This window comes from Chionomys nivalis, chromosome 1 (assembly GCF_950005125.1).
Source record: "Chionomys nivalis chromosome 1, mChiNiv1.1, whole genome shotgun sequence".
Classification (NCBI taxonomy): domain Eukaryota; kingdom Metazoa; phylum Chordata; class Mammalia; order Rodentia; family Cricetidae; genus Chionomys; species Chionomys nivalis.
The window spans coordinates 102,224,845-102,245,599 of record NC_080086.1 but is presented as its reverse complement, the minus strand read 5'-3'; the positions used below and the strand labels follow the sequence as shown (position 1 = coordinate 102,245,599).

The 20,755-nt window shown below is 38.2% G+C and overlaps 1 protein-coding gene across 3 annotated transcripts in view; it reads right to left on the bottom strand.

Annotated features, from left to right (window-relative positions):
* Positions 1–20,755, bottom strand: part of Rock2 (Rho associated coiled-coil containing protein kinase 2) — a 104,808-nt gene that overhangs the window by 27,557 nt on the left and 56,496 nt on the right. For all 3 annotated transcript variants that reach the window (XM_057790218.1, XM_057790219.1, XM_057790220.1), the window contains exons 5-17: positions 19,823–20,083; positions 12,363–12,507; positions 10,438–10,576; positions 9,506–9,597; positions 8,518–8,677; positions 6,741–6,801; positions 5,960–5,971; positions 3,870–3,949; positions 3,663–3,711; positions 2,530–2,665; positions 2,350–2,441; positions 1,895–2,141; positions 849–955 (exon numbers count right to left, since the gene is read on the bottom strand). In XM_057790218.1, coding sequence (XP_057646201.1) covers positions 849–955; positions 1,895–2,141; positions 2,350–2,441; positions 2,530–2,665; positions 3,663–3,711; positions 3,870–3,949; positions 5,960–5,971; positions 6,741–6,801; positions 8,518–8,677; positions 9,506–9,597; positions 10,438–10,576; positions 12,363–12,507; positions 19,823–20,083 — 1,581 coding nt within the window. The remainder of the gene's footprint in view (positions 1–848; positions 956–1,894; positions 2,142–2,349; positions 2,442–2,529; positions 2,666–3,662; positions 3,712–3,869; positions 3,950–5,959; positions 5,972–6,740; positions 6,802–8,517; positions 8,678–9,505; positions 9,598–10,437; positions 10,577–12,362; positions 12,508–19,822; positions 20,084–20,755) is intronic.

The following is a 20,755-nucleotide window of genomic DNA, read 5'->3' as shown; positions in this document are numbered from 1 at the left end:
GCCTCTGAATGCCACAAGTCATATATTTCCCCTGAGGTTTTTCGAAATAAGGTTTCTCTGTTTAACAGTTCTGAAACTCACTGTAAGTCAGTGTGTGCCATCACTACCTAGTATAAGTCACATTTTAATTTTGTATTATTATTGTAATATTAAGATATCCCAGTCAAAACTTCAATTTTCTTACACTGTATGAAAATCTCAAAGAACAAAATACTTATCTTAGAAAGTCTGAATTTCTGGGGCTAGAGACAAGGTTCAGGGGTTAAGAGCACTGGTTGTTCTTCCAGAGGTTCTGAGCTCAATTCCTAGCAATCACATGGTGGCACACAACCATCTATAGAGATCTGATGCCCTCTTCTGGCACGCAGGCATACATGCAGAGCACTCATACATAAAATATAAAAAAAAAAATAAAATAAAAATTTTTGAAGAAAGTTTGAATTTCCCCTGGGTCCATTAAAAAAGCACTGAGTCCCTTTGTTCATATAATTCAGCATACCAAAGGCTGCCTATATGGTATTAAAGTTATAGCTCTTGTTTATATAGTTCAAATAGAAAAGTCTATTATATATGAAAACATTCTAGCTAATTAGTTCCTTATTTTGGTAACTTTTCTTTTATATATATATAATATTCTGCCTGCATGTATCCCTGTGGGCCAGAAGAGGGTACCAGATCTCATAGATGGTTGTGAGCCACCATGTGGTTGCTGGGAATTGAACTCGGGACCTCTGGAAGAGCAGCCAGTGCTCTTATCCTCTGAGCCATCTCTCCAGCCCTGGTAACTTTTCTTATCTGAAATCGCATTGTCCTCTTCTCACACACAAAGTGTAATGTGCTGTGGTTACCTTCTCTAGGTCAGCAAGCTTCTCCTGCAGCTGTCTCTTCTCCAGCTCTACTTTTGCTAGCAAGGCTTTGCCAGTCTTCAGATCTTCTTCCAGCCCAGATATTCTACCTAAAAATTCAAACATTCTTTAAAGTAACATACTCAGCATGCATTCAATTAAGAATTATCTACCTCATATTTTAGAGTTGTTACTTGTGAGCAAGAGTTTTTTTTTGTTTGTTTGTTTTTGTTTTAAGATTTTATTTTGTATACAATGTTCTGCCTGCATGTACGCCTGCAGGCCAGAAGAGGGCACCAGGTGTCATGATGAGATGGTTGTGAGCCACCATGTGGTTGCTATGAATTGAACTCAGGACCTATGGCAGAGCAGCCGGTGCTCTTAACCTCTGAGCCATCTCTCCTGAGCAAGAGTTTTATAACCTATCAGAACAGTACTTTAAAAGCTAATTTAGCTAAAACTCAACTGACCATCCAAATTTAAAAAATACTATTTAAAAGTACATCTTTTACTCACAAAATTTTAATCAATATACTTTTAATGTTCTAATTTAATTTTGCAATTTTTATTTTAATTATGTGTCTGTGTTTGTGTCTGAGGATGAATTTGTGCATGTGAGTTTCATGTCCAAAGAGGCCAGAAGAAGGAGCTGGAATCTCTGAAGTTGGAGTTACAGGTAGTTGTGAGCCTCCCAGTAGAAGTGCTAAGAACTGAACTTAGCAATCAATAACTGCTTTTAAACAGCTAAGCTGTCTCTCTAGCCCCAGGCTCTAACTTTACTAACAGAAAACTACATTAAAAAAAACAAAAGCCAGGAGAGGTGGCCCACACCTTTAACCCCAAGTAGAGGCAGGCAGACAGATCTCTGAGTTTAAGGCCAGCAGAGCAAGTTCAAGGATACCTGGGTTTACACAGAGAAACCCTGTCTTGGAAAACAAAAAACAAGACAAACAACAAACCCAGGTTACTGCAATACATTATTCAATTAAAGTTATTTCAAAATCATGAATTATCAAAAAATCAAATCAAATGCAACCACTGCTTTATACCTTGTAAATCATGAATTATCTCTGATCCATGGGTCCGGTCCCTCCTTTCAGATTCTAGAGCTGATTGAAGATTGATAAATTCCTTTTCAAGCTTTAACTTGGCAGTCTCAAGTAGGCAGTTTTTATCTTGTAGATCTCTATTGTTAGACTCCAGCTGCTGAATCTGTTTGGAACTTTCTGCCTGGGTTTTTCTTAACCGTGCTGCAGTATCGGACTCTGTTCGTAGCAGAGCATTAGCTTCATCCAGCTGTTAGCCAATTCAAAAGCAAACAGATTACCACAGATGTAACATAATAAATAGCATAGAACATCAATTTATCAGCTTGTTACCAAACTACTTAAATAAAAATTCCAAGTATCATCCCCTTAAGTGTTAGAGCTAAGGGCTTAGCAACATTGCAATCAGCATTAACAGGCATGGATAAACTCAGCACTTTACACACAAACCAACCTACCTGTTTCTGGAGTTGATTGACTTTCTCAGTGGATATCTGAGAGCTCTGGTTCCTTTTCTTCAAATCTTCAAGTTGATCTTTTAAGCTGTTAACTATGAACAAAGCATTTTAGCAGCAAGCTTCAATATAACAAATACACACAATATTTTTCTTAAACATTTATTATTTTATATCACGAACCATCATTTTCCAAATTCCGTTTCTTGTCAGCTTCATGATCAGCTTTCCGTTGATATTCTGCATTTTTATGCTGAAGAAGGGCCTTTTCTCTTTCCAACTGTCTCAGTGCTGACTCTACATTTTTCCTAAAGGTAATCTGAAACGATTAACATTATTATCAAAAGGAAACAGGCAGAGAAAACAGATCAAAACCCATCAGTGATCTCAAAAGGCTATCACTGTTTTGTTAAAATTATAATGTTCCCATGTTTGCAAAATAGCATACTACAATGAAATAATCAGACCCTTGTACTGGTTGGGTTTGTGTGTTAACTTGACACAAGCAAGAGTCATCAGAAAGAAAGGAGTTTTAATTGAGAAAAATGCCTTCCTGAGATCCAGCTGTAAGGTATTTTCTCATTTAGTGATCACTGAGGGAAGACCAGTCCATGGTGGATGGTACCATCCCTGGGCAGGTGGTCCTGGCTTCTATAAGCGTGTAGGCTGAGAGGGCCAGGGGAAGTAAGCTAGTAAGGAGCACCTCCTCCAGGGTTTCTGCTCTGTTTGAGCTCCAGTCCTGATTTCCTTTGGGGATGCTCTGTAGCAACGCTAAAGTGTGAGCCAAATAAACCCTTTCCTCCCCAACTTGCTTTTCGTTTGTGGTGTTTTTGTCACAGGAATAGAAACCGTAACTAAGACAACCCTTAATACTTAATTTATTTTACTATTAACAGTCATGCTCTCTGAAACTTTCTATCACTAATGAACCATCACTATTTAATCCAACGAACCTAAAATGTTATTAATATCAAAACTTAAAAAAAAAACTTCCTGTTTTTAAAGCACACCAGCCATTTTAGTAATCATATAAAAGCAAGTTTTTAAAAATTTTAAAGTTAGTATGCAAAGTAATAGTTTCATTATGGCATTTACATACCTCAAACTTTTAAGAAAAAAAAAAACATGAACTACCCACATTAAATTAACTCAAACTGGCATAGCAAGTCACCCTGCAGTGATCTCCATCTTGTTCATTTACGACACAAGTAGGTTTTACTGATATGGATGGCAAGACCTCTGAGAACTCTGCAGCTAAGTGGGTATCAAAGATTTTTAGTGCCAAAAAATGTTAATAAAGTACAAGAAATTTTTACCTCTTCTTCTAGCTCCTTTGCCGTTTTCTCTAGGCGAGTATTAATAGATCTAAAGAATTTTAGAAAGAAGCAGTAAATAAAATAATTCTAGTTTATGGTAAAAGTACAGTCTATTAATTGAGAAAACATCTGTATAATTAATTTGCGCTTTTCACTTTCAGTGCTGTATTTAAACTTCAATTTTAAAACGCACTGCTTGGCACATACTTGCACTTCTGTTCCAGCTCCTCCTTAGCTTGCAACTCACTGCTAAGGTGTTCTTCTAGTGCATACAACTTTTTCTGAATCTGTCAAAAATATAAAATATAATAAATTATAAGCTTTGATCACAGAGATGAGCAGCTTAAAGAAAACAGCGATCCCTACTAGCCTTTCCACTTACTGAACTCTCTGTAAGAGCACAGGATTGGTACTGCTAGTGTGACTGGCTTAGAGGGAAAGCACCCTCACAGTACACATACAGGTATGAACACATTTACAGAAATAAACTCTTTTGTGATTTACTACACAGTGATAGGAACAATACTATGAAGGATTAAGGATTTAATGCATCTTGAGTAAATGATAGCTAATCCTCTATCAAATCCTTTTAGTTCACATTAGCTATTTTAAGACAAGTTAAAATGATAAAAACTACTAAATAACACATTTGAAATATCCCTTTAAAAATATTTACTATTACTCTTTAAGTGTACCACATCTGTAAAGGAGCTCTTGGAGGCCAGAAGATGGCATTGGATCCCTTCCAACTGAAGCTGCCATGTGGGTCCTGGGAATTTAACACAGGTCCTCTACATGAGCAATAAACACTCGTAACTACTGAGACATCTTCCAGCTCCAAAGAGCCTTTTCTTTGTTTTTTGAGACAGGATCTCAAATCTCAGGCAGGCTCTGAGTAGCTTGGAAATGCTATGTAGTCAAGCTGGAGTTCAGCTCACAGATCCACCTGCCTTACTTTTGAGTGACAGAATTAAAGGTATGTCCACTTGCGCCTTCCTTCCTTTTTTTCCCTTCCCTCCTGTTTTAAGGATTTAACTTTTTGAGATCCTATGGTACCTTAGATGCAATAAATACCAGGCACTTTACAAGTGTTGTTCCATTAGCAGGAACAAAATACATAAGACAATGTCTCCTACATGTGGCAGCACATGCCTTTAAACCACTCAGGAGGAAGATGAAGGAGCACTTCTTGGAGCTCAAGATCAGCCTACTCTACATATTGAGTTCCAGGCCTCAACACAGTAGTGTTATATCCACCCACCTTATTAACTGAAATTCAGAAAGGTGAATATTCAGGTCAAGAAAAAAATGATAACACAAGGCTTCTAATGAGTATGTTCTCTGGGATTTTTTTTTAAACATTTTTTTCATCTTAAAAACAACAAACAATCAAGAAACTCCTCTATTGTCCAAAACAAGTATAGGCTAAGAGCTGAGGAGATGGCTCAGTCAGTAAGCTGCTTACTGAACGAGCATGAGGATCTGACTCTGGATCCTAACATACATGGGAAAGGAAAGTCAAGGCATGTTTGTCTCTAGTACTGGAGAGGTTGAGGCAGGCAAAGGCCAATCTGGTCTAGAGGGTGAGCTCCAGGTCAGCCAAGGCAACAACCAACCAAATAAAACAAAACAACAAAATCAAGTCATGGATGCTTACTCCAGTACTGGGCTGGGGGGGGGGGGGTTGGAGGAAAGTGTGGTAAGGATAGGCGGCTCTTTGGGGTTGCTGGCCAGTCAGTCTGGCTTAATCTCTGAACTCCAGGTACATCGAGACCCTTTTCCAAAAATGGATGGATGGATGGATGGATGGATGGATGGATGGATGGATGGATGGATGGATGGACGGATACAAGAAAAGTATATAAAGGATTGAGGAAGATAGTGACTACTAGCCTCCACACAAGCGTATACATATAAACACATCCAATCATGTTCACATACACTAAACAGGTAAGTAAAGTCAACTATCTTTATCCTTTTTAGTGCATACACACCAAACAAACCATTTTGAAACAACTATTCTTTTTTTAAAGAAATGAGTTAATGAGTGAGTCAAGATAAGCACTTTTAACTGCTATAATACCCTAAACATACTATTACATGCCCTTGATAAATAAGAACAAAAAATTACATAATTCATTTTAAACAATAGATTTGTAAGAAAAATAATAAAAGGGTACTTGGTAGAGAAAAGGACGGCAAGTCTCTTGGGTAGACGCAGTACTCCAAATGGGAAGCAGACTATGACTAGATTAAAACATGAGCTTTTCTCCTTTTCAGTGTATTTGACAACGTACCTCCTGACTTTCCTATTCAGAAAAAAAAGAAAAAAACATTTCAATGCTTGTTATATTTTATAAAAGTTCATTAATGTATGTCATCCCAAAAATATTCAACAGGCTCTTCTACCTTTTGTTAAGTTTTAAGAAAAATTAGCACTGTAACTTAGACTTGTATGTGTATCAGTCACAAGATACTTTAACACTCCGATTAACTGTTCTTTATATAAATACACTAGCAAACAGGAACTCAAGATCTGTATCACTCTCCCACTTCCATGCCCCACTGCTTGATACACACACTTTCACAGCACTAAGATCATGACGTCTTCTACCTGCCATTACATCTGTTTATAAATTTATCATTCTTGCTACTAAATGAAGCTAGAAGCACATATTCACATAAAAGAATTACTTCAAAGTTGTGCTGAACACAGCACCTTACACCCAAAGAATGGTATCTCATAAGTCATAAAGTGAACTTCAAAAAAAAAATTAGTGGCATAATGAAACTAGTGATACGATGAGACGGACCAGCGGTTAAGAGTACTATTGACTGTCCTGCAGAGGATTTGGATTCAGTTCCCAGAATTCACTTGTAAGACTGTAACTCTATTTTCAGGGGCTCCGACCCCTCTCTTCTGGCCTCCACTAACAGTGTGTGCTCATAGTGAACAGACATAAATGCAGGCAAAACACTCATACACAAAAAATAAAATTTGTATTTGAAGACAATCAGTGGTTATGAGTATTTGAACACATACCTAAAGTAAATAACATAGTAAAAATGTATACATACTTCACTCTTCCTTGTTTGTATTGCATCGTTTTCTCTACAGGGTGGAGAGTCACTTAATAACCTGGAAAGACAGAAGGAAAGACTTTTTTGCATTCCACCTTAATTCATTGTGTCTTATATAAATGAACATTCTAGGTGCAGCACTTATTCTGCTGCTGGGCAGCCACACCTCTGCCTCTGCATAGAAGGTGCCCAGTCTGAGCTCTGTCAGGACTAGAGTCACAACACGGACCTCTTCATCCCACTTACATTTCTACAATGATTATATTCTATTGGGTTTTTTTGTTGTTTGGTTGGTTTGCTTTCGTTTTTGTTTTTTGAGTCAGGGTTTCTCTGTGTAGCTTTAGTGCCTGTTCTGGAACCAGCTCTTGTAGACCAGGCTGGCTTCGAATTCACAGAGATCCACCTGCCTCTGCCTCCCAAGTGCTGGAATTAAAGACATGCGCCACCACCGCCCAGCTAATATTGTTTCTTTTAAAAAGAAATATCTCTTCTCTTCTTATTTGCAAAGATAATATAAGAGCTCAATGTCGTAATTTATACATTATCTTCTAAAAAACTACTTATTATACTCATTTATTGTGTGTGCTCATGTGCACTAATGCCAGGTGATACATGAGAGGTCAGGGGACAATTTGTGGGAGTTGGTTCTCTCTTTCCACCATGTGAGTCAGCAGGCTTGGCAGCAAGTGCCTTAACTACTGAACCATCTTTCAGGTGTATTCTTCCCACCATCTATAAACATGAATAAGTTTTTTTTTAATCCCTGATACTCTTTTTGAAAAAAACATATAAACTTTTAAAAAAGATTTATTTATAATTATACAGTGTTCTGCATGCAGGCTAGAAGAGGGCACTGGATCTCATTATAGATGGTTGGTACCACCATGTGGTTACTGGGAATTGAACTAAGGACCTCTGAAAGAGCAGCCAGTACTCTTAACCTCTGAGCCATCTCTCCAGCCCAAAAAACATATATTCTTTAATTTTGTGTGTATAAGTATTTTGTCTAAATGTTTGTCTGTGCAACACATGTGTGCCTGGTGCCCACAGAGGTCAGAGAAGGTGCCCACAGAGGCCAGAAAAGGGCAGTGGATTCACAGAACTGGAATTACAGATGGTGATGAACTGCCATGTGGGTACGAAGAATCCAACCTGGATCCTCTGGAAGAGTAGTCAGTGCTCTAATGACTGAACCATCCCTCCAGTGCATTAGCCTTATTTTGTTCAGAATGTTAAAAAGTTTTAAAACATTATGACTAGGGAGGTGACCAACCCATCTTTATTTGCCTGAGCTTTCCTGGTTTTGTTATTTCATCCCAGGCAAAACCTCAAACCTGAGCAAACTGTGACAGTTGTAATTTTCATCATTACATGTGGGTGTACCAAGACGTTTCTCAAACACTTTTAACATTTGATTCCAATATTTAACAGTTTTCGGGGACTCCTGCTTGCTTACCAGTCTCAGCAGAACATCCACTGGAATAATCTTTTTAAAGGTAAATATCACATTCTACCTTTTTTTAAAAAAAAAAAATTCTGTGATTCTCTTATATCCTTCATGAGATAATAAACTCCAGCAAAATCAAGTATTTGTTCTTACTGCCTATCTTCAAAAGAATATAGGACAGCCTTACAATCATTTATAGATAAATAAAATGTAACATTCAAACATCAAATGATGAAATAAAATTAAAAATAATTTAGACAGTACATTAGGCAAAAACCTTACAGCTAGCCTATAATAATAATAAATTTTAATAAATAAATCACATACAAATTTTCTCTAAAGTATGTAAATCCTATAAAAGGTAGCTGATTTCCCACAAAAGCTTTAGGGATTGGAAAAGTCTCTACATCTCCTTTGTCGTCCTCGATGTCATCAAAGTTGCTGCTGTCTATGTCACTGCTGAGCTCAGGCACGACTGGAGCTGCCGCTGGGAGGAAAGGAAATATTATTCCACTCACAGCCAAAATAGAAGATCTACTAATTTTTTTATGATATATCATATTTTATACAAAGATCTACCAACCTATCTTCCATCTGCCATTTCATAGAAGTAACACATTGTAAGTAATTTATTACTCTATTCGATCAGCTTTAAATACAGGCTAATATATATCAAACAAGGAAGGTCTATTATATTATTCTAGGAGCTAAAATTTACAAGTAGCAAAACATACACATATTATTTCTATATATACACATACATGTATATTTCTACACTTTTTATGCAGAAATATTTCTCACTCATGAATCAACATTATATATACAAAATAAAAATAAATTACTATGTTTTATCAGAGTATGGTCTTTGTTTTGTTGGTTTGTTTGTTGTTTTTCAAGACAGGTTTTCTCTGTGGCTTTGGAGCCTGTCCCGGAACTAGCTCTTGTAGACCAGGCTGGCCTCGAACTCCCAGAGATTCGCCTGCCTCTGCCTCCCGAGTGCTGGGATTAAAGGTGTGTGCCACCACTGCCCGGCTTAGAGTATGGTCTTAACAAGTAACTATTAAGTTAGCAACTTAAGTACTCAAGTTAAAGGACTACATTCCATGACTGAGATCTACAAAATTGCTAAATAGGAGAAAATGCACACTAGTTTACTAGAAGAATGATGAACTCTTTACCTACAAATTTTGCCACAGGAAAAGATGATTTCTCAATTTAAGACACACTCTATCAAACATGTGCTATTTCAGAAGAGAAAATCAATTTGTAAGACTCAAACTGTAATAAAATAGAACACATAGATTGACTGACTTACTCTCTCTTATGTTTTCCCAATTCCACTGATCATTCTTAAAGAAAGGATGCTGTTTTATTTCTTCTATCCCATTTCTTCCAAGTCGTACCTCCCTAAACAATGTAGTTAAAGATAATATTATGAAAAATAAGAATATTAATTTTCCAATTTTCACCAAAGGATCATAAATTTAAACATTTTTACTAAAAGTTTCAGCTTAAATGTTTCTTTTTTTTTCTAATATTTATTTATTATGTATACAGCATTCTGTCTACATGTATGTCTGCACAGGCCAGAAGAGGGCACCAGACCTCATTACAGATGATTGTGAGCCACCATGTGGTTGCTAGGAATTGAACTCAGGACCTTTGGAAGAGCAGGCAATGCTCTTAACCGCATCTCTAAGATAGTGCATTTCCTTTAAGAGCAAAACGGAGGTTGGGGGCTGGAGAGATGGCTCAGAGGTTAAGAGCATTGCCTGCTCTTTCAAAGGTCCTGAGTTCAATTCCCAGCAACCACATGGTGGCTCACAACCGTCTGTAATGGGGTCTGGTGTCCTCTTCTGGCCTGCAGGCATACACACAGACAGAATATTGTATACATAATAAATAAATATTAAAAAAAAAGAGTAATATGGAATACTATGTAAGAGGATAAAATGTGACTTACATAAATTTTATCTTTCCAAAGCCCCCCAAAAGATTTCATTTACTAAATCATTTATCCATCTTTATAGACATGAGGAATAAGATACAATTAGATGACAATTAGGTCACATTCATAAGATGATGAAAGTAACCCAACAGCAAGCTTAAGGTGGGAGTGGGAGGACTAAACCATAATTAAACTACAGAGGTTGACTCGCATGTATGTATGTAAGACAAGCATACTTTCATTTGTGCAAATTGTAAAAGTAAAAGAATTTCTCCATAAAGAAACTCTGTGTATATTACCTGTCTGTTAAGAAGGCACAGATGAGATTCTTTGCATGCTTAGAAATTTCTGTATCTTCAGGAAAACATAGTGAATTTTTATGATCCATAATTTTGCTATAGGTTCCTACAAGTGAATCTGCATAAAATGGAGTGTCTCCTAAATTTTAAAGAAAGACAGCAATGAGTGGAATAAAGAATTCAAGTTAAATACTTTTCATATAATATCTAAGTATCTTAAGTTTAAATTCATCTTCTTTCATGAAAGAACAAATGGCTTTATATGCCAAGAATCACAGTGGAAATGAACAGATATATATACAAACACATTTAAAATGTAACCACACCGTGACCTTTTAGCCTTGAAAAAAATAAATTTGCCTCTGAGTTTCCTCTAATTGAAATATTGTATCTTGGGATCAAATGTAGTGGCACACACCTATATAATCCCAGCAATTGGGAGGCAGAAGCAGGCATCTTCCTGTGAGTTTAGGCTAGCCTGGTCTACATACTGAGTTCCAGGACAGCCAGGGCCACATAGTGATACCCTGTTTCAAAATATAAACAAAACCAAAACAAACAAAAAAGAAAGAACATATATTAAGACCCTAACTGAAAATAATTTTATAATTCATCTCAACTGTGATGACTTAAATCACACAGTGATTACAGGCACCTTTCATCCCAGCACTCCAGAGGAAGAGGCAGGTGAATCTTTTATGAATTTCAGGCCAACCTGGTCCACCTAAGAGGGTGTCTCAAAAGGAGAAAGAAGAAGGAAGAGGAGGAGGAAGATGAAGAATATGTATTTGTTTATGTGCTGAGTTCCAGGGAAGCCAAGTCTACAGAGAGAGATTGTGTCTCTAATAAACAAATGAAAGCCTGGAAAGATAAACAAATAGTAAACAAAATACAGTTTGCAATTCAATGGCATAACAAGATTACATAAATTAAAGAATGATCTTAGTTCTCCAAACCTATTGAAACAAATACTAAAATTTGCTTAAATATTTACTCAATCATTTAAAATACTTTACAATAAAAAGATTATTAAGACATCGTAGGGGCTAGAGAGATGGCTTAAGTCGTTAGAGCATGCAGAGTTTTTGCAAAGGGTCAAAATCAGTTCCCAGCACCCGTGTCAGGTGCTCAACACAAATTGTGTAACTCCAGCTCCAGGGGATTCACACACACACACACACACACACACACACACCACAGAGTAATCTAAAACAACTTTGTAAACTATTGGCGCTGGAGCAATAGTTGAACAGCTAAGAGCTTTTACTGCTAATTCTTCCGGAGTTTGGTTCTCAGCATTCATGCCTCAGTTGCCCACAACTCCAGGGATACATCAGAAGACTAAAGGAGGCCTACAAAAGCTGTAAATTTGTTCTTGCTCTAATAATGCCTTAATTTTAAAAAGATCTAGTGATAAGAAGCAGCACACCTGCAATCCCAGCATACAACAGGCTGAGGCAATGGATTTTGACTTTGAGGTCAGCATCAGCTATATGAAAATACTTAAGAATATAAAAGGATCTACTGTAGAAAACTTCCTAACAACATATAACATACTTTACACAGTGAACTTCTTTTCAATCATTCTGCCTATCTTATATCAGATTCTACTTTCTTTACTTATTTACTGGCATGTGTAGGCATGTAATGTGTAAGCATGCACATACATGCATAGGTCACATTCACAGGTGGAGGTCAAATCATAATTTGCAGGTATTGGTTCTCTTCTACCTGCACCTGAATCCTAAAGATCAAACTCAGATGGTCAAGCTCAGGAGCCAGTGCTTTTACCCGTTAAGCCATCTCACCAGCTCTACATCAGTGGTAATTCAGTTTTCAGAAATTCTGACCCCTCCCTTGAACAACACAATATTCTCCAATTCTCCAATTCTTGACTCAATTATAAGGTGTTAATATTGACTTACCCACTAGCATCTCAAAAAGGAAAACACCTACAGACCACCAATCACACTCTCGACCATAGTAGCCATCACCACCTTGTGATTTCAGAACCTCGGGTGATATATAATCAGGAGTTCCAACTGCTGTATCGCAATGCACCATGCCTGTCTGGGTAAACAGTAGAATTAAAATACAAAGCTAAACAATCAGTTGACGGTGAATACATACAGACAACTGATTTATTATCAGAGAGACAGTGACACTCATCACTTCCAATAGAACATCATGACCTGGCTTCAGGACTCAGGCAATACCACCAAAAGCACAGAAATGCCTGGATGAGGGAAACCAGAGTTAAGTTTTCATCCATGAGAAAAGGAAAAGACAGTGGACTCCCAAGACTATGAAAACCGACAATGTTTCTTGTTTATTTATTAAAGTAAGGGAGGTACAAAATGTGATCTTAATGACACAACATGGGGAAAACAAAAGAATCATTAAGAAAAAAGCAGCTTTGCTCCTTTGAAAAAAAGCAAAAACCCTTGACGATGGCAAAGTACCTCTCAGGTTGGACATGGTGTTAAGAAGTGATTCACAATTTATCAAGAGTAGACTGAAGAAATGTATTAAACATTTAAACTAAAAGACCATCAAGGCTTGGCGCTTCTTAGCTTTATGTATACTGGCATACTGTTTTCTTTCAAAATAAACATTTGAGGGGCTGGAGAGATGGCTCAGAGGTTAAGAGCACTGGCTGTTCTTCCTGAGGTCCTGAGTTCAATTCCCAGCACCCACATGGTGTCTCACAAACATCTGTAATGAGATCTAGCGCCCTCTTCTGGCCTGCAGTCATACATGAAAAACAGAACACTGTATACATAATAAATAAATCTTAAAAAAAAAATAAACATTTGAAAAGGGTACTTAATATTTTTAAACTGTATGATGGAGAAGTATTCAATTAAGTGGATATAGAATCAACATTTATGACAAGTCTCAGGCCTTGTTTAAAGAACTACTAAAAGGTAAAATGAGAAACCAAAACACTGACTCATTTACCTTCAGGGAGAATGGGAAAAGGGTGGTGGTGACAGGACACAAGCTACCCTGCCTTGACACACTTTACATAGTCAGAACTGTCACAACCAGAGGAAGCTTCACATAGTAAACAGTGAATGAAATACTGATGCTGCTCCCATAACCACAGTGAAAGGCAGGAGAAAAAAACAAATCCAAGGAGCTTTGGAAAACTAGCCATCTAGTTTTCTAGAAATCTTCAAGTCAAATATCAATGTTAGCAAATCTATTCATTTCAGTAGTGGGGTCTAGCAATTATAAAATATGAAGCAATTTTAACCGTACACTAGAGTTAAACAAGTAAAAAAGCAAAACAAAAAACTAGCTAATGAGAGCCAGAGTTGTACAGGAAAGAAGAAAACTATCCTCTCTGTGGTGTTAGATTTCAAGCAGAGATATCAATGTGGCTCTTGACATACTATCTATAGAGACAGAACATGTGGCTTGACACTGGGTGTCTGAGACCCATGCCTTCCAGCTCTGTCCACCAAGTCTGACACTTAACACTGGCTGTGTATGATCCATGCCTCCTAGCTCTACCCACTGACTAAATCTGAAAGCTATGTCACTTCAGGAGCAATGAGCCCATCTATCATCTATAGGTAAGTATGGATTCTCTAATAAAGGGAATCAGAGCCGGGCGGTGGTGGCGCACGCCTTTAATCCCAGTCTACAAGAGCTAGTTCCAGGACGGGCACCAAAACTACAGAGAAACCCTGTCTCGAAAAACCAAAAAAATAAAATAAAATAAAATAAAGGGAATCAGAGCTTCTTGAAATGCCTCTAGGGCTAAGGACAAACAAAACAGGCAAGTTTTTAATATTCTGTAGTATCAAAATCAAAGCAAATAAACTAAAAGGGGGACTACTGAAAGGACATGGAGCCAACCTAGGCAGCATTAATCAAGTAGCAATCTTTGAGTCAAGTTCACATGTGTAAATAGAAATGGCGTGGGTTCATAAGTCACATAAATAATTAAATAACACGAAATATCACAACGTTGGAGCTTCAAAGTATGTCAGGTGAGAGCAAGAAGAGTCGTATCTTAAGAGGTTTCACATCACAGGCTAAGAAGCTGGAACTTTAGTCAATTTGCTGTACCTACTGAAGAGGTCTGAGCTGGAGAACAAGGTTATTAGGCATTCATTTTCAATAGGTTATTCACAATTACTCTGATTGCAGGCTGGGGAGGTGGATAAAAGTGAGTGGTGTGCACAAGTGAGGACCTGAATTTGGATTCCTGGCAACCAAGTAAAGCCAGGCATGGCAGTATATGCCTGGAACTCCAGGCTAAAGAAGGAAGTATAGTGATAGAGACAGGAAGACCCCAGGGACTTACTTATTGGCCAGCTAGTCTTGCCAAAAACAGTGAGTTCCAGGTACAGTGAAAAGAGACCCTGTTTCAAAAAATAGAAACAATATGGAAGACTAGGGAGGTGGCTCTGTGAGTAGGAGCACTGTACATGATTGTAACCTCAGCATTGGAGGGAGGGGGGAAATGGGTGCAGATCCTGGGAGTTCACTGGCCGGCCAGCCTAGCTGAAATGGTGAACTCCAGTTCAGTGAGAGACCCTGTCTCAAGGTAATAAAGTAGCAAGTGATAGAAGACACCTGACCTCCAACACCATATGCATACACATACTCATATATGCATACACCTAAATAAAATATAATGGTGGAGAGAGAGAGGAAGACACCTGACATCCACTTCCAGCTTCCACTCATGTCCTCATGGGTAAGCAAACCTGCACACACATGCATATGCCACACATACACCCAAAAGTTACTTTAAATGTATTAAATGTTTACTAAATATATTTGAAGTTTTGTCATTGACAAATAAAAAAGAGTTTACTGAAAACTTAAAATTCATCAATCAGGGAACCAGCTACCAAGGCCACAGTGGTCCTGAGGAAGCAAGCTCCATGGGAGCAGGAGCCAGGAGCCAATCCAGTCCCGGGACACAGGCAGATCAGGACTGAACCAGCAACCTGGTCCAGAGACAGCAAATGCCACCGGAACAGGTACAGGGGAGTAAGCGCTGAGCAAGTGAGCCAGAGTCAGAAACCTCTGAGGGTCCGGATGTGAATCTGGAACCTTCAAAGGAGTAGACATAAGCCAGGACCCCTGTGGGTCTGGGTGTGAGTCTAGGACCTCCCAGGAACTAGGCCTGAGGCAGGACCTCTGTGGGTCTGGGCGTTGGTCTGGGACATCAAAGGGAATAGGCAGGAACCTGAAACCTCTGCAGGTCTGAGCATGAGTCTGGAACCTCTGAGGGAGTAAGCCTGAGTCAGGTCCTCTGCCGTTCTAGGCACATCCAAGCCTGGGAGCTCCAAGGCAGTAGACTAGAGCCAGAGACCTTTGAAGGACCAACTCCAAGCCATGGACTTCTGCAGGAGTGGATCCAGACCAGGATTTACAGAAACAGGTCAAAGCTGGTAACCTAGGCCAAAGTAGGCCTGAGACAGCAAACTCCAAGGGAGCGGAACAAAGCCCAGGAGCGCCGAGCTATCTCCAGTAATCAACAGGGTAACTAGAACTGACTATACCATGTGGAAAAACCATCTGAGCTTTGGATTCACTAGCACCTAGAAGATTAATCAACAGAATCTCAGACAGCCCCAACCACACCTATTAGAGGAAACAATCAAGTGGAAGACTTGTATAAGAACTTTAAATCTTTGAAGAAAGAAATTGAAGAAGACACCAGAAAGTGGAAAGATCTCCCATGCTCTTGGGTAGGCAGAATTAATATAGTAAAAATGGCGATCTTACCAAAAGCAATCTACAGATTCAATGCAATGCTCAGCAAAATCCCAGCAAAATTCTTCACAGACCTCGAAAGAACAGTACTCAACTTCAAATGGAAAAGCAAAACACTAAAGATAACCAAAATAATCCTGTACAATAAAAGAACTTATGGAGGCATCACAATCCCTGACTTCAATCTCTACTACAGAGCTACAGTACTGAAAACAACTTGGTATTGGCATAAAAACAGACAGGAGGACCAATGGAATCGAACTGAAGACCTGGATATTAATCCACACACCTTCGAACAGCTGATTTTTAACAAAGAAGAAAAAGATATCAAAAGGAAAAAAGAAAGCATATTTAACAAATGGTGCTGGCATAACTGGGTATCAACATGTAGAAGAACGAAAATAGACCCATATTTATCATCATTCACAAAACTCAAGTCCAAATGGATCAAAGACCTCAACATAAAGCCAGTCACACTGAACCTTATAGAAGAGAAAGTGGGAAGTACACTTGAACGCACTGGCACAGGGAACCACTTCCTAAATAGAACCCCAGCAGCACAGACACTGAGAGAAACTATTAATAAATACGACCTTCTAAAACTGAAAAGCTTCTGTAAAGCAAAGGACACAGTCAACAAGACAAAACAACAGCCTACAGAATGGGAAAAAACCTTCATTAACCCCATATCAGACAGCGATCTGATCTCCAAAATATACAAAGAACTCAAGAAACTGGACACCAAAAGATCACATAATCCAATTAAAAAAAAAATGGATTACAGACCTAAACAGACAACTCTCAACAGAAGAATCTAAAATGGCTGAAAGACACTTAAGGAAATGTTCAACATCCTTAGTCATCAGAGAAATGCAAATCAAAACAACTCTGAGATTTCATCTTACACCTGTAAGAACGGCCAAGATCAAAAACACTGATGATAACTTACGCTGGAGAGGTTGTGGGGGAAAAAGAAACACTTCTGCATTGCTGGGGGGAATGCAACCTGGGACAAACCCTTTGGATGTCAGTGTGGTGATTTCTCAGAAAATTAGGAAACAACCTTCCTCAAGACCCAGTAATACCACTTTTGGGTATAAATCCAAAGAATGCTCAATCGTGCCACAAGGACATGTGCTCAACTATGTTCATAGCAACATTGTTGGTCATAATCAGAACCTGAAAACAACCTAAATGACCCTCGATTGAAGAATGGATAAGGAAAATGTGGTACATTTACATAATGGAGTACTACAAGGAAAAAATGACAGCTTGAATTTTGCAGGAAAATGGATGGAGCTAGAAAACATTATTTTGAGTGAGGTAACCCAGACACAGAAAGACAATTATCACATGTACTCACTCATAGGTGGTTTTTAAACATAACGCAAAGAAAGCCAGTCTACAAACCACAATCCCAGAGAACTTAGACAACAATGAGGACACTAAGAGAGACTTACATAGATCTAATCTACATGGGAAGTAAAAAGACAAGATCTCCTGAGTAAATTGGGAGCATGGGGCCCTTGGGAGAGGGTTGAAAGGGGAAGGAGAGAGGCAGGGAGGGGAGCAGAGGAAAATGTAGAGCTCAATAAAAATCAATTAAAAAATTCAACAATCAGAAGTCTTGGGATATCTTGTAAACAATTAAAAATGCTTCTTATGAAGGTAGAAAAAATTTAAACAAAACTCTTAGATTACAAGTATTAAAAGGCCCTAGACTGACTTCATAGGCACCAGGCCTCCCAGTCCATTTGGAGAATTGGAACTGAGCACTGTTCCTACAAAGGTACACCTACCTCTTCCTGAGGCTCTGGACCAGCACAGCACAGGAGTCACCCATCCTTGTGTTCAGATGCAAACTTCCATCTGCCCTTAAATGCACAAACTTGCCTAGCTGGATTCCCATAGTTATTATTCCCATGGGTACTAATTATTTTATTATAGCTACACAGTTTTTTTTCTTCCTCTGTCACCCTTATTATTAACTGAGTGATTGATAAGTGGGGTGGGAGGCAAACACACAAGCAGACGATTTGCAGGAGTTGGTTTTCTCCTTTTACCATGTGAATCCCAAGAAATCATCTCAAGTTGTTAGGCTTGTTGGCAAGTGCCTTTAATAACTGATCCATCCCACTGGCCCAAGCCATGTAGTTTCTTAACAACATACTGGTATTGCTCCTAAAATGCAGCAAGTAATACCATTTTCATTTTTTAAAATGTACAATTTTGAGGAAAATAGAACTTTTCACAAACAAGAAGAAACATCAGATATTAAAAAACGGAAGTTAGCTCTTCTAGAGGGTCCAATTTCCATCATCCACATGGTAGCTTACAACCATTTTTCAATTCCAGAGGATCCAATGCCCTCTTCTGACCTCTTCATGCACCACGCTTTCTCTGACAAAATGTAAGGATCACTAAAAAATGATTTTACCATCTATGTCTATCTATACTATTGCCAGACTATAAAAACATGAAGGGGTACATAGTCTCTATCAATTTATCTTCTTTCTTAAACAATCTCTGAAACATAAAAGCCATTCTTTTAGATGCACATCACCAAGCCAGAAGCTAGATTTGACCACTGAGCTCTAGTCTGTCTCTGATATAGAAACAATAATAAAGGAAAGACCAAAAGTGATAGAGCCTCAAACCTGCAACAGCATTATTTATCTAACAATTACTAAAGCATCAAAAGTTCCGTAAAATTTTAAAAAAATCTGTGCCTAAGGACACGTGAGTGCTTGTATGATGTACTGGTGGTGCTAGGTGTTCTGAAGGCTGTCAAAACCATATCAAAGGTGAAATTCAGTCTCCTGGCAAGACAGATTACTTACTAGCTACAAGTCATCTTCTAGACAATCCTATTCCATTAGGAATTAACAGTACAGAGAAGGACTAAAATGTAAAATTACATAATCAAAATAAACCAGTATCATAATTAGCTATGAAGTTAATGTTATTGAGCCATTAGCTATCTAGTAGCAAAATACCACAATGAATGACGACTCCATATTTATTTATCCTGTACAGAAGAGGTAGGGGGAAGCAGTGAACCATTTCTTTCCTTATCTTATATCATCTTCTTTCTCAAAGGGGGAAAAGAAAAAAACAGAAATAATGATGGTAGAAATATCCCTGAATTTTGTGGTCCAATACTACCTACCTAGGCCATTACTTTGATTGTAACAGATTCTTGTCAACATTCTATGAAGAGATAAATGAACTGAGGAATGATTTACTCTAGTCAGTAAGTCACTAATAAAGTATTTTATATCTAGATGGTGGTTTTGTTTTGAAGTTGTTACACCATTATCAAAACTAAATTTATTTTCACTCAAAACCACAAAGTCCTTAATTGCAATTATTTGTTTCTTAAACAAACACACACAGAGCAGAAAACAAGGACTAGCAAGAAGGCTCAGCAGGTAAAGGTGTTTGCTGAACAAGCCTGGTGACCTGACCTTGTCTCCAGAAGCCATGTAATGGTGGAAGGAGAAAACTGACTCCACATAGTCGTCTTCTGACCTTCACATGCACAACATTGTATGTGTATATACATTCTCTCTCTTTCATACACACAAACACAATAAATATGAATGCATTTTGAAAACAAGCATTTGTTTACTGGCTTACTTACTTCATCCATTTTCATACACGTGCCAAAATCTGCTAATTTTAGATGTCCATGTTTATCCAAGAGCATGTTATCAGGCTTCACGTCCCTGTGGATTAAGCCCATGGAGTGTATTGCATCCAGTGCAAGCACTACTTCAGCAGTGTAAAACTTGGCCCATTTTTCAGGCACATCATAATTACTCATAAGGTTTACAAGGTCTCCACCTGGCATGTATTCCATCACCATGTACAGGTACCTGTCATCTTGAAAGGCACAAAAGAGCTGGAAAAGGGGAAGGAATAAAATTATACTAAAAACAAAGCCACAAACAAAACAAACCCTCAAATTATTACTTGTGAAAAACTGGAATACTTCATAACTAAAACAGAGTTAAATTTTTTTTTTGGGGGGGGGGGTTTCGAGACAGGGTTTCTCTGTAGCTTTGGTGCCGGTCCCGGAACTAGCTCTTGTAGACCAAGCTGGCCTCGAACTCCCAGAGATCCGCCTGCCTCTGCCTCCCAAGTGCTGGGATTAAAGGCGTGCGCCACCACTGCCCGGCTCAGAGTTAAAATTTTTGACACCTTTTACTTCTTGATCAGGCCCATTTAATAAAAAAACAATGGCAGGCCAATTTTACATGGGTGTTTTTCTAGAATATTTTCTATAAAATATTCATACGAATGTTTTCCTCTCACGGAAAACACATTTTTAAAAAGATATAATAAGAGCAAAGAAGATAATAGTTTTTGAAAACTAAACAAACTATTACTCATACCTTACACAGAAGAGAGCTGGGAGCAGGGGTAGCTTAGAAACATCTAACAGATACCAATTTAACAGAAATAAGGCCCATTTCAATGAAAAAAAACACATGAATAATCAGTAGCCACGCTTGGAAGAGAACTACTCCTCCTTTCTAACTAACTCCATCCCCTTATTCATGATAAGCAGTAA